Source organism: Camelus ferus, chromosome 12, assembly GCF_009834535.1.
Source record: "Camelus ferus isolate YT-003-E chromosome 12, BCGSAC_Cfer_1.0, whole genome shotgun sequence".
NCBI classification, from domain to species: domain Eukaryota; kingdom Metazoa; phylum Chordata; class Mammalia; order Artiodactyla; family Camelidae; genus Camelus; species Camelus ferus.
Window position 1 is genome coordinate 15,416,404 of NC_045707.1, and position 12,427 is coordinate 15,428,830.

The window sequence follows — 12,427 nt, forward strand, 5'->3', positions numbered from 1 at the left end:
GATTTACCACTGTCTTGCAGGGAAACCTTAGACAAATCACTGAACAAGTTTTCTCACCTGTAAAATGAGAGGCTTGAAGTTTCTCTAGACCCCTTTTTAGTCCTGTCCAGCCCTCAAGTTCTGAGCCTGGAGGTCATTTACTCCACCAGTATTTACTGAGTGCCACTATGTGCCACGCACTGTGCTCTTCCTGCTGACTATGGCAGCCTGGACACACAGCACACATGTCACATGTTGTAGGTGCTCAGTAAAGACCTATGGAAATGGATGAATGAACCTACCACACTCCCATTCCTGGCATGATCCCTATCCAAACCCCTCAAAACCTTTGCTCATAATTCTGACTCCCTATTTCCCCTCATCTCTGCTCCCTCAAATCTGTTACCCATAAGCTTCTGGAACCTGTGATTCGGCCCGGAGCTCGGGCCAGACTGAGTTGAACTGAACATTCCAGTGAGGGAAAGGAGAGCCTGGTCACTGCTCCTGCTGGCAGTGGAGGTTTACCTTGGATGCCACATCCCCCAAGAACATGTCACCAACACATGCTTGTCAAACTGGGAGGATCCTGGACTACCACATTCAGGTGCTGGGAGCCCCTGAGCAAAGGTCCTGTGTTGGGCTGCTCCAGGCAGATGTCTGCCCCTGGTCACCTTCTGTCACCTGGGCATCTGCCTCTAGCCACGCCACTCCCTTCCCCACCTAGCCTCAGACCCTGAGTGGGGCTCTGGGGCCAGACTGTCCAGATTCTCAATCTGGCTGTTTACTTCCTAGGATGCTGTATGCTCTTGAGCAAGTCATGTAAAGTCTCTGAGCTTCAGGCTCCGCGTCTTAATTGGAGAACAATAGAACCTATTTTAGAGTTATGGTGACATTCAGTGTAGGTGGGGAGCCTGCTGTGGGAGAAGCCTCTCAATAAACATTAACTATCATTGTTATGATAATCATAATCATCGTCATCAACTCTCTCAGTTTGGTGAGAACCAAGAAGGACAAGCTCAATCTAACTGCATCTCTGTCACAGAGTACTTGGAATCTCCCTTGCTCCAAGAAGCCTTCCCAGATTACCCCAGGAGAGCATGACTAACTTAGTCCATGTGGCCAGGACAACCCTCACTCTCTCACCCTCCACAAGCAGCACTGGACCTCTCCACGAGCCAAGGGCACCTCTTCCCAGCTCTGTCATTAAGCCTCAATCTCACTGTTACAACCTTCCCTCTCTTCCCAGGTCAATTAGTCTGTCTTGGAGACCTGAGAGAACTCCCTGACCACAGCACTGCGCCCCTCCCTGCCCACTGGCACTCCAGAAGGGTTTAGGGAGGAGGGCTGTGAGGAAGACGGCTGATGGTGGAGGGGCCTGGGAAGATGGTGGGAGGCTGAGAAGGGGGGCCCCAGGGGGTCACACTCACCAATGTAAACACGCCTGCTCCCAGTACGGCATACACTGCGTGGAGCCAGGGCACCTGCAGGCAGATGTAAAATGGGCTTAGGGCTGGCGAGATGAGCAATGGGGCAGAAGCGTAGGGAGGAGGGATCTGTCTGGAGAATGAAGGATATGGGACAGACCTCCCCACTGGGGGCCTGCTCTCACCCCTGCAAACCCAGCCCCAGACTGAGAGGTCCTTGATTCTCTGTGTGCTCAGGGTTGGTGGGGGTACCCCAGGATAACAGAGATCATGAGGGACTGGCAGGGGAGCTCCCAACTGGCACTTCTTCCCTCCACACACAGCCCCAGGCTCAGGCTGGCCCAGAGTGACTCATCCTATTGGGGCCCTGTCATCCTGCCAGCCTGGGCCTGGCCTGAGGCTGCTCCCTCCTCCCAGTGTGCACTCATTCCTGCGCTGTCTGTCTGTCCCTCTGTCTGGAGCTCCCTGGCTTAGCCTGTGGGGGTTAGGGGCTCAGGCAGAAGGGGACATAGGCTTGAACTTAGGGGTGTGGGAGGGGCATCTGGAGCCCCTGCCAGCTGTGCATGATGGGATTGCCTGCAGAGGCTGGAACAGCATGCCCACTTCCCAACCTCTGCTTCCCCCAGGTCGCAGGGGTACCTAGCTGTGTGTGAAAATCCTGCAAAAGGTGCCACACCAGCCCTGCCCTCCATAGGGCCTTCCTCCAGAAGATTCCTGGAAACACAGGCATCCCACTAGCCTGACCCAGGTCAATAAAGGGTTCTTTGAAGCTCTGGGGCCCCTTCCTGTACACCCCCATCCTAGATACACAGAGGGCCCCCAGGCCAGCTCCGGCTCCTCCCTTGGTCAACAGGATTGTGGGAAGAGTCAAGGAAATGCCAGAACCAATCCTGATGTCCTGGACTGGCAGCCAGTACCCTGGGGGCTGGGCAGAACAGGCTGAGCAAGCAGCGAGTGAGGAACACTGCTCCCAGACTGGCAGAAAAGGCGGACCACGTACCAAAGGTGGCTACGAGGATCTGGGGAAGGCTGTAAGCACCGAGCCTTCAGCAGGGGTCCAGTAGCTTCCTCTCTCAGGTTCCCAGGAGTCAAACCCCCTCCTGTGATGCCCTCAATCTGCCCCTTTCTCCACTTGCAGTAGTCTGAGTGCCTGGAACAGGTCCCTGAGCCCCGAGCAGTCCTAGCTGGATTTTCCAGGCAAGCCATACACTTACTTCTTAAAGAGCTGAGATTTGACTCCCCCCATGGACACTCTAATGGGGTGAGGGTATGTTCGGAGCCCCACTGTCCCACTTCTCGCCCACCTGGCTAGCCCGATGCTGCCTCCCTGGATTTGGCTGATCCCCCAAGAATTCCAGGAGGTCCTTTCGCTGGGCCTGGCAGCTCCAGGGAGCCCCAGAGCTCCCTCCCCTGCTGGGGGTTTAAATGCTCCTGCCCTCCCCCTCAGCCTCACCTCCGCGGAGAGGGGCTAGATAGGAAAGGTGAAGCCGGATGTGGCTCGTGTAGTGGGCAGGTGCCCAGGCCTGCTAAGAAAAGCCTCCTTTAGTTGTTTGCTTACACTGCCAGTAAGCCCAGGGCAGGTGCCAGGAGAGGCAGGACAGGAGGGCAAGCTGTGAGCCGTTGGCTCTGGGCCTTCCCTGGAGGATGTAGGAGGAAACGGCACCCTCGGGCCAGCGGTCCCTCCCCCTCTACCCCCATGCGGCTGGCTGGGAGACCTGGAGACTCACATATTGGAAGGGCAGGAGGATGGCCAGGATGAGTCCACTGAAGAAGAGAGTCATGAGCAGCACGAAGAGCACACCCTGGCAGGACGTGAAGTCAAACTGCAGGGATGGGATGGGTGTCAGCGGCCGGGCCTCAGGCCCTGCACAGGGCGGCTCGGCATTCCTGGGGGCCCTGGCCGGGCAGTGTGCTGGAGGGAAGGCTGAGGCCTCTGCGGCAGGCCACCGTCTTGTGCTCACCCTCAGAACGCAGCGTCCCTCCCCACCTCACCCCAGGTGGCCTCCCCAGACCCTACTCATCCACTTTACCTCTCCCCAGCCAGGGAATCCAAGCTCGGAGCCCCCACCCCCTCTGCCTTCCCCTGGCCGCAGGCCCCGGAGCTGACCTTGGTCTGGAAGCTAAAGACGGTGACGGAGAGGCAGACGAGGGCCGTGATACCCAAGCACAGCAGCACAGATGTGGTGTTGTAGTAACTGCAGGACCGTCAGGCTAGAGGTCAGCTTCAGGGCAGGGCTTCTGGTCTCCCCCAGCCCTCCTCCCAGGCCCACTGTCCTCTGCCAGGACCTGATCCCACGACCTCTGACCTCTGCCCTCTCCCCTCTCCCCTGATCCATTCTCTACTTCCCCATCCTTTCTGCTGGGACCTGCCCTCCCCAAATCCTTAGACTCAAACTCTTGCTAGAAGGATCTTGAAGAGGTGAGAGTGGGGGTGGGGAGAGGCTTGTGCTCGCACCTGGAAGTGGTTTGCAGGGAACCATGTGATCACGAACCTGGGGTTTTTTAAGCTGCAGCTTGAGAGGCGTCACCTTGCTCTCCTCTGTCCTCCACCCCCACCCCACTGACCTGGCCAGGTTCTGGAGGCGCTGTCTGGCCGAGGAGAGCAAGGTGAAGGCTCTAAGCCAGTGTCTCCTACCTGCCTGAACCACTCCCCCATCTAAATGCTCCCAGGAGAGATGATGTTTAGGGCACCTTCTGCCTGTCCCCTTTACCTGGACAGCATGCCGGTGAGGTAGGCCATGGACAGGGTCTGAAAGGAGAAGCAAGATGAGGGACACCTTCAAGGGCCAGCCTGGGTCTCCACCCCCTGTGCCTACCCCTCAACCCTGAGTCTGCTTCACTTACACACACATTTACCTCCAGGACTTCCCCTGGTGAAGGAGGTCCCAACAGGCCTTGCGCCAGCTGTCTCTATCTTTCGTACCCCTATTTTTCCTCCTTTCTAAGACCCCCCTGCTCATCCATAGCTCTAGGATTCCCCATACAAATCTCTTCAAAACAAAATCGAAGTGGAAAGGGAGACTGGATGGAGTAGGGAGAGAAAGCCCATTTGGAACGAGAGGGATGTCCTTGTAGAAGAAGTGGGGTGAAAATCCCCCGGACTCCCCCTGCGACCTCACATTGGATGCCCCCAGTTCCTGGCCCTCAAAGCCCAACCTCCAGGCCTCCTCCCTCCCTCCCCACTCAGCGTCTAACCCCAGACACCTCCACATCACTTACGAAGACAGTCAGAAGGATCAGGTTCCAGGGGAAATGCCTCCTGTAAGGCAAGCCACCGAGTTCAGAGGAGAGTGGGGAGGGGGTGCCAGCAGCACAGGGGGTCACTGCTACACAGAGGGGTCTCTGCCCAACCCACCCCCACTACTTGGAGCCTCTTCCTTCAGCCACATCCCCACGTGCCTCCTTCTGTCCATTCACCCTCCCTCAGCCTCTGAGGTGCCAAGTAAAGGGGGGAGGGGCAGGACTGCTTGATGGAGCCCAGAGAAGGATGGGGCCCTCTTAGGGGTTCACAGCATCTAAGTGGCAGGGAGGACTGGGGCCAGAACTTCCAAAATCTTGCTCATGTTCCCACAAGTTGCTCCTCAAGCCATCATCATACCTGGGTCCAGAACAGCAGGCCAGGGTCAGGTAGGTTGCAAAGAACACAGCGCTGAGAGACAGATGTATGGGTGAGTTAGCTAGTCCTCCCTGAAGCCCCTCCACCCAGTCCCCTGCTCATTCCTCTCTCTGCCAACCCTGCCCTTGGGGCACCAAGCAGGGTTCTTCGGGGCAGGGGAGGTTGATTAAGACCACGATAATCCTAGAGCCTTGCAACCAGCTATGGGGTGATCCAATATCCAAAAGAGAGGAAGAGGTCTAAGATGAGCCTGCTTCTAGAAATACTGAATCTTGGGTGCCATGGGATAGCTAGCCATCCAATCTAAAGTGGTTCCCTCCAGGGGGGAGGGTATAGCTCAGTGGCAGAGCACATGCTTAGTATGCACAAGGTCCTGGGTTCAATCCCCAGTACCTCCATTAAAAATAAATAAATTTTTTAAAGAAGTGGTTCCCTCCAGACACAATCTTATTATTTCAAAAAATATTAAAAGCTCATATACAATATTCCCTATGTGCCAGGCAGAGTGCTAAGTGCTTTATAATATAATCCTTATAACTGCTCTGTGAAGCACGTTCTTCATTTGACAGCTGAGGCACAGTGAGGTCAGGGACTTGTCCAAGGTCATGGGGCTACTACATGGCAGAGGCGGGATTAGAAGCCAGGCATTCTGGCTCCTGAGTCCTGGCTTATCACCACCACCCCGCACTGCCTCCCTCAGACCCTTTCCTCGCCCTGTCACTACCTGTAATGATCTTGTCTGCTCTGCCAGCGCCTGGCACAGCAAGAAGTACCTGTGGCATGAAATTCTGGAGCAGGCAGCCATGTCTGGGAGACTGGCAGGAAGCTCAGGTGTAACCCAGAGGTAGGGGCTGAGGACTGAGGACTTTCTAGAGAGCGGTGGAAGAGGAGGCCAGTCTAGATGGGAGATAAGGGCTGAGGACCCAAGGATGGGGCATGCTCATTCCTACTGAGATGGGTGCCAACATCGATGCCTGGTATGCAACCCCAGTGCACCCTCAACATGGCGCCTGCCACTCTTCCCCATCTCACTCCTTGGTTCTCTCATCCATTCTCCATAGCAATTCCAACCCATCTCCCTCTGTCTGCAAACCTCCCAGGCTGCCTCGCTTTACTGCTGGTCTGGCCTGATGTGTCCCAGAAAGATTGGAGATGAAGTGGGGCTTCCCTGGCTGCCTGCCTGCCACCTGCAAACATCACGTCACACATCTGTGTGCCCTTCCTCTTGGCCCTCCTCCTGTCCCAGGCTAATCCCCTCCACCTCTGGTCCCATACTCAACTACCCTGTCATCTCTATTGCTTACCCCTTGCCACTGCCACCTCTTCTACTCACAAAGCTCCGCAGCTGTTCTCCATCTTTAACCAACAACTTCCCTGGCTTTAGTTACTGCCACTTTGTCCACCCTCACAGCCAAGCTCCTTGAAGAAGCTGTCTCTGCTCATGGTGTCTTCTCCATCTCACAACTATTCCTCAACCCAGCAAACCAGCCCCAGCCCCACTTAATGAAAGCTGGCTTTACCATATCACTGTGACCTTGCTGAGTCCAATTGATGTTTGTTAGTCTTTAACTTACCTGACTTCTCAATATTTGATCTCTCCCACTGTTTCCCTGGTTCCACAATGACACACTCTTGGGTTCCCTCTTACCTCCCTGACCCCTCCTTCTCAGTCTCCTTCAGAGTAACTCTAGCTCTGCCGGGCTCCTTCAGCACAGGGGCCCGTCAGGCTGTCTCCCTGAACACTCCCCTCCGGTGGGCTCACTCATCCCCAGGACTCCCTTTATTAGGCAGATGCTCATGACTCCCACACCCATATTCCTGATCTAGCATTTCCTTCTCAACCTCAGACCCGAATAACCAACTGCCTACTGAGCCGACATAGCTATTCAAAAACGTGCCAAATGCAGCAGGTTAGAGTCAAACTTGCCCTCTTCCCTGCTCCTTCTCCTGCATCTCCTATTGCAAAGGACAAGTTGCGCAGCCTCCAAGTCACCCAACCAGTGACCTCAGTCAGCTTTGACTCTCACCCTGCCACGCCCAACTAGTCACCTGGACCTGTGGATCCTCTACCCAGGTAGCTCTCAAATCTGCCCCTCTTTGGAGAGGGTATAGCTCAGTGGTAAAGTACATGGTGCTTAATATGCATGAGGTCCTGAGATCAATCCCCAGTGCCTCTATTAAATATATATATAAATAAACCTAATTACTGCCCCCCCAAAAGAATTAAAAAAAAAAAGAGATAGACATTTTAAAAAAAGACAAAATATCTGTTCCCTTCTTTCCATTTCCACTACCATCCTTTTAGGTCAGGCCACCTCTGTCCATCTGGTCTTCCTGCCTCCAGCCCTGCCTTCCACTCTCCAAACTATAGGCATATCCGATCATGTGACTCATCTGTTTAAAATTCCAAAGACCTGGCAAAGCCCTGCAAGATCCGCTCCCCCACCTCTCCAGCCCATCCCTCCCTGCACTCTGTCCCTCCATTCCACCCTCATCGCCCTGGGCACCCTCACAATGTGCCCATCACTCTGCTGCTGCGGCTAGAAAGGACGAACAGACCAGGACGCCTGAGACTGGGGTTAGAGGGGCTGTGACCCACGGGCATACCTCAACCAAAGCTTGCACCCTGGACCCCACACCCTACAGGCCCGCTCATCTGACCCCGACCCAGATGTAGCATCCAGAGCAAGCTATTGCCTAACCTGGGGCCTGACCTTTAAATATTTCTAGATGAAATGTGAATGCACAGGGACTGTGGGGGTTGAGACAAGCCTATTGGGTTTGGTGACTGGGAGCCCTCTATCTTCATCCTTCCCTACCCTTCAGTGGTTCTCAAATGAAGCACACCACTGTCACAGTGATGGAGGGGTTCTCAGTGCCAGGGCCAGGGCCGCAGGATACCCTGCTCCGTGAGGGACGGTGGAGTCATCCTGACCCATTTATTGAGAAACACCCCAGCATTTGCTCTTTGGTCTCCCTTGAGTCACGGGTCAGTCACTTCAAAAATAATGATAATAATAATAGCCTTGTCTATGTGCATCCTGGGCGTGGGGCCTGTCTCCCTGGCCAGACTGGAAGCTTCTTAAGGGCAAGGCCCAGCCTCCTTTTCCCTATGGTCCAGAGCTCCTCAACCCTCAAGGTGAGTGGTCGGGAGGAAGGGCAGAGGGACTGCTGTCCTGGCATGTTATGGTGCAGTTTGGGAGCCTGACAATCGAGTTCACATCCCAGTTCTACCACCACCTATCGTGTGACCTTGAACAAGTTACTTAATTGGAGAGCCCCAGATTCCTGCTATGTGAAACAGGAATACTGGTACCAGCTCACTGGGCTGTAGCGAGGACTGAATGAGGGCATGCATGGCTGGAGCATTTAGCACAGGGCCTGGCACAGGGTAGTGACCTGCGGATGGGAGTTGTTATTATTATAATTAGAATCTGGCTGATTGACAGCTTCCTGGAGAGGCTCAGGCTCACCTCCCCCCAGCTTTGGTCTCACACTTTTCCTCCTCTGCTGGGTTCCCCTTCCTTCTACCCCACAGCCCTCACTCCTCCCCACCTCAGGGAGGCTCGCAGGTCCCGCTGTCAGAGCTCAGAGGGAGCAATCAGACAATAAGGCAAGAGCCCACTGAAGGAGATGACTGGGGCCTGGAGAAAGGCGGGGAGCGGGAGCTGGGAGGGGCGCTTGCAGGGTGCTGGGTGCTGGAAGGCTGCCGTCCCCAGGAGCGAAGAATGAGTCACAGAAGTGAAAGACTGACTTGCTTGTCAGAGCCTGGGCCTCAGGGCCTGGGCTGAAGCCATGGTCTGTTTACAGAGTGTCAAGACAGAGGAGTGAGGCTCAGGTGGAGGCCAGCGTCTGAACCCAGAGTCCTCCCCCAACTCATCCTGCTCTAGGACCAGTTCCCGGCTAGGGGTGGGGGCAGGCAGCAGAACACTGGGGGCAAGTGCTTGGGCTTTGCAATCAGAAAGACAGACTTCAGTCCTGGCTGTGCTGCTTAGTAAGCAATAACTTCTCTTTGAGCCTCAATTTCCTCATCTATAAAATGGGGATAATAATAATATCTGCCTGGTATGGTTGTTAATGATTAAAACGAAGAATATCTGCAAATCACAGTGGCACAGTGCCACACACATAGAAAAAGACCTGTTTTATTCTTATTGCCATTAAGGGCTTGGTATGTTGGAGAGGTGAGACCCAACAGGTCTCAGACCTGGAGATAAACTTTGGGGGCAGGGGCAGGATGGACAGAGAGTTGGGGAGGGGACAGTGGGGGCAGAGCCACAGACTGGCTTTCTGAAGAACAGAGCAGTACCTTGATGGTGAATTCCCAAGCACCTTTAAGGCTTTGTGATACCCCATGAAAAGCGCAGGTCCACACCCCCTTCCAACTTCTCTCCACCCCCACCCACCTCTGAGTTCCAGGTCTCTGTTTTCTGCCTGGAGATGTTGAGCAGGAAGGACACTAAATCTCACTATTCAGAGGTCAGATTCTCACATCCACCCTCAGGGAGGTAGACTCTGCCCCTGCTTCTCAAGCTTGCTTATTCCTGGGCTGTGCCCCCGCCACCATCTGCTCAGGGCATAGGGTCCTGAAGACCTCTCAGCAGAAGGCCTGATGAAAGGCCTGGGGACTCCATTCCCAAGGTCTCAGGGCACCGAGGCTGCCAGGCAGTGCTGACGTGCCGGGAGCCATGCCAACCCACCGTGTGTGCTGACCTGGGTGGCGGTCCCTGGGGCCTCATTAGCTTTACCCTACAGTGTCCCCAGATTCTCAAGACTGCACCGTCCCTGCCTGGTCTGCAGACAGGCCCTCCATCCTGTGCCCTAAGAAAGGCTCTGAGTGTGAATGTCTCCTCCCCAGGGACCCCCAACTTGACTGAGCCCCTCCTCCACTCCCCTGCTCCTCTGAGGAGTCCCCAAGGCCAGGCTGTCTCCCTCCTGTCAGCCTTTGGCTGGCTTCTGTTAACTCGGGGTCCACTCTGGGACTATTCTGGGCTTGGGTGGTCCAGGAGGCTTTGGGCTAAACCCATATTCCCACCAGATCTCCATCCAGACATAGGCCTGGGACAGCCGTAGTGGGCAAGCTCCTTGGGTGGACGTTCAGAGCCTCCCAGAAGGCCCCACTGCTCTCTGGGCTGTCCCAGATTCCCCTCCCTTGAGCCTTCCAGCACTCTGCCAGCCTAGTCCCTAACTGACCAAATGGGCCACGTGCACTCCCATTCCCATGCTTTTGCTTAAGGCACTCTGGTCCCCAGTCCTCTTGGCTCATCTTTTGAGGCGCACCCCCTGATGTGGACTGAGTGCTCCACCTCCTCTGGACGCCACTCTTTCACAGGCTACCTTGTGCCATCCACTACCTTCCCCTACTTCCAAGCTGGGCTCACAGTGGGTGCTAAAGGATCCTGGGTGACTAGTAATTCTGCTCTGAGCCCAGGGTGGCCCGGCCTGAAATGATCCAGAATGACTCCGTGATTGCCCACATCGGAAGGTCAGAACGACCTTCTCTCAAGTTACCTGCCATGTTCCTTAAAGAGGATGGGACAAGCAGGAGCCCAGTGCTCAAGAGGAAGGGAGTCTGCTGGGCAGAGGAATTATGAGCACAAGCCTCAACCTGATTCTTGGGTTTGAATCCCATCTCTACCACTGTCTACTTGTGTGACCTTGGGCAAATTACTCAATCTCTCTGAGCCTTAGTTTCTGAGGTAATCGTACCCAGTAGATTTGAGGAGCGAAAGCAACAGTGTATCAAGCGCACAGAGCAATACCTGGCCCTTATTAGGCATGCTGTGAGTGGTAGCTATTATGATTAATAATTCGTAAGCACTAATAACAGCCACATTAATAAGAGTAGCAACGTTATCATTAGCATGGGCCAAGGTGTTCCAGCACCCCTTCTCTTCAGGGCCAAGGTCTCGGTCTCACCAGCATGACCCCAGCCCCACCCTTCCCTCCTTGAGCAGGCAGCAGAACCCACTCCCATCTCCTCTCCTCCCTCTCAGATCTAAACACCCTATAAAGGCTCTTCTGATCATGGCCTTGTGAGGACGGTTCCTGTGGGGTGGGGAGAGGCCATGGGCTGGGATTCTCCCACCTTGTGCCACTGAGGATGCTCTGGGAAGGGGTCTAGGGTATACTCACTAGGATGCCCAGTACCAGCCTGGGTTGGCCTGGACATAGTCCTTAACGGGGTCACTGCAGAGAAGAGAGGGAGAATCAGAATGTACCCTTTGTCTCCATTTCTATTTCAACATCTGCACCTGCCCCTTCCCCCACCCATGTCACAGGACTTAAGAGAAGTCCTGAGTCCTTGAGAGAAGAGAGGAGGGCTGTACTGCAGAGGGCGGAGGGAGCCCCAGCCATGGTCTCAGGCTGAGACTCCATGCCCAGGAGTAGGGCTGGTGCATCTGAGAGGAACAACCACTTCACAGAGACCAGCAGGCCTGGAAAGCACTAAGGCCACCCCGCTCCCCCCCTCCACATTGGATGGAGGACCCCCTCCGTGTGCGCTAAGGTTCCTCTCCAGCATGAGGGTGGCTGCTGCCCTGCTCAAATATTTTCAGGCAAACATTCCAAGAACTGTCTGCTTCTGGATCTCCCACCCCTACCTGAGGCCTGGCCATACCACCCCTAGAACATGCTGGTCCACACGGCCAACTCACCAGAAGGTAAAGAGAGCCACGACACCCAAAGTCACCAGCAGCTGGATCAAGAGAATGGTATAGACCTAGGGGTGGGAGGGGGTTCCACTCAGCTTGGGAGGCCCTGCTTGGAGGCCAAGGAGGCTTAGGCCCCCAGCAAGGCTCAGGGAAGAGCCCAGCTTCCCGGTGACTCAACCTACCCTTCAGACCCACATCCTGTGCCCTCCACCCTCCTCCTTAGGGGGTCATTGGACTGGATCCAGGGCAAGGTGAAAGGAGAGCAAAGACACCCCAGATCCCACACCCGCAGGATCTGGAGAGAAGAGACCCTGTGATCAGGCACAGCAGGGGGCGCCCCCACTTCCCAGCAGTGCTGTCAGCTGGGATCAGAAGGGACGGGGAGAGGGATGGCCTCTGAGGCAGACTGGCTGGGTCGGGGCTTCTCTGGGGCTCCCCCAAACCAGCCTTCCCATCTTGGAGAGCTGGGGGAGGCAGTTACCTTTCTTATGAAGACTCGGCGAACTTTCTGGTCATCCCAACTGTAGGTGGTGAAGAGCTCATGGTCTCCAGTGGGGAAACCGCTCTCATAGCTGGAACTGCTGCCTTGAGGGGGCAGGGGAGGGCCATGAGAACGCCATACATATAAACACTGTCCCCAGTGGCCACCTGCTCAGTGCTGCCTTTTGTTGGACTGGCTCTCCCGGCCAGGCAAAGCCTTTCTCTCTAGCCCCATTTTCAAAATTCCCGGCCCACCCATCCCACAGAGATCCCAG

At 55.3% G+C, this 12,427-nt stretch overlaps 1 protein-coding gene across 1 annotated transcript in view; it reads right to left on the reverse strand.

The window, feature by feature from the left end:
- The window catches only part of FAIM2 (Fas apoptotic inhibitory molecule 2), a 33,322-nt gene that overhangs the window by 14,518 nt on the left and 6,377 nt on the right, over positions 1-12,427 (reverse strand). The window contains exons 3-11 of the mRNA XM_006177698.3: positions 12,154-12,257; positions 11,676-11,740; positions 11,155-11,208; positions 5,002-5,052; positions 4,623-4,662; positions 4,115-4,152; positions 3,511-3,598; positions 3,131-3,226; positions 1,407-1,460 (exon numbers count right to left, since the gene is read on the reverse strand). Of these exons, the coding sequence (XP_006177760.1) occupies positions 1,407-1,460; positions 3,131-3,226; positions 3,511-3,598; positions 4,115-4,152; positions 4,623-4,662; positions 5,002-5,052; positions 11,155-11,208; positions 11,676-11,740; positions 12,154-12,257 (590 nt within the window). The remainder of the gene's footprint in view (positions 1-1,406; positions 1,461-3,130; positions 3,227-3,510; positions 3,599-4,114; positions 4,153-4,622; positions 4,663-5,001; positions 5,053-11,154; positions 11,209-11,675; positions 11,741-12,153; positions 12,258-12,427) is intronic.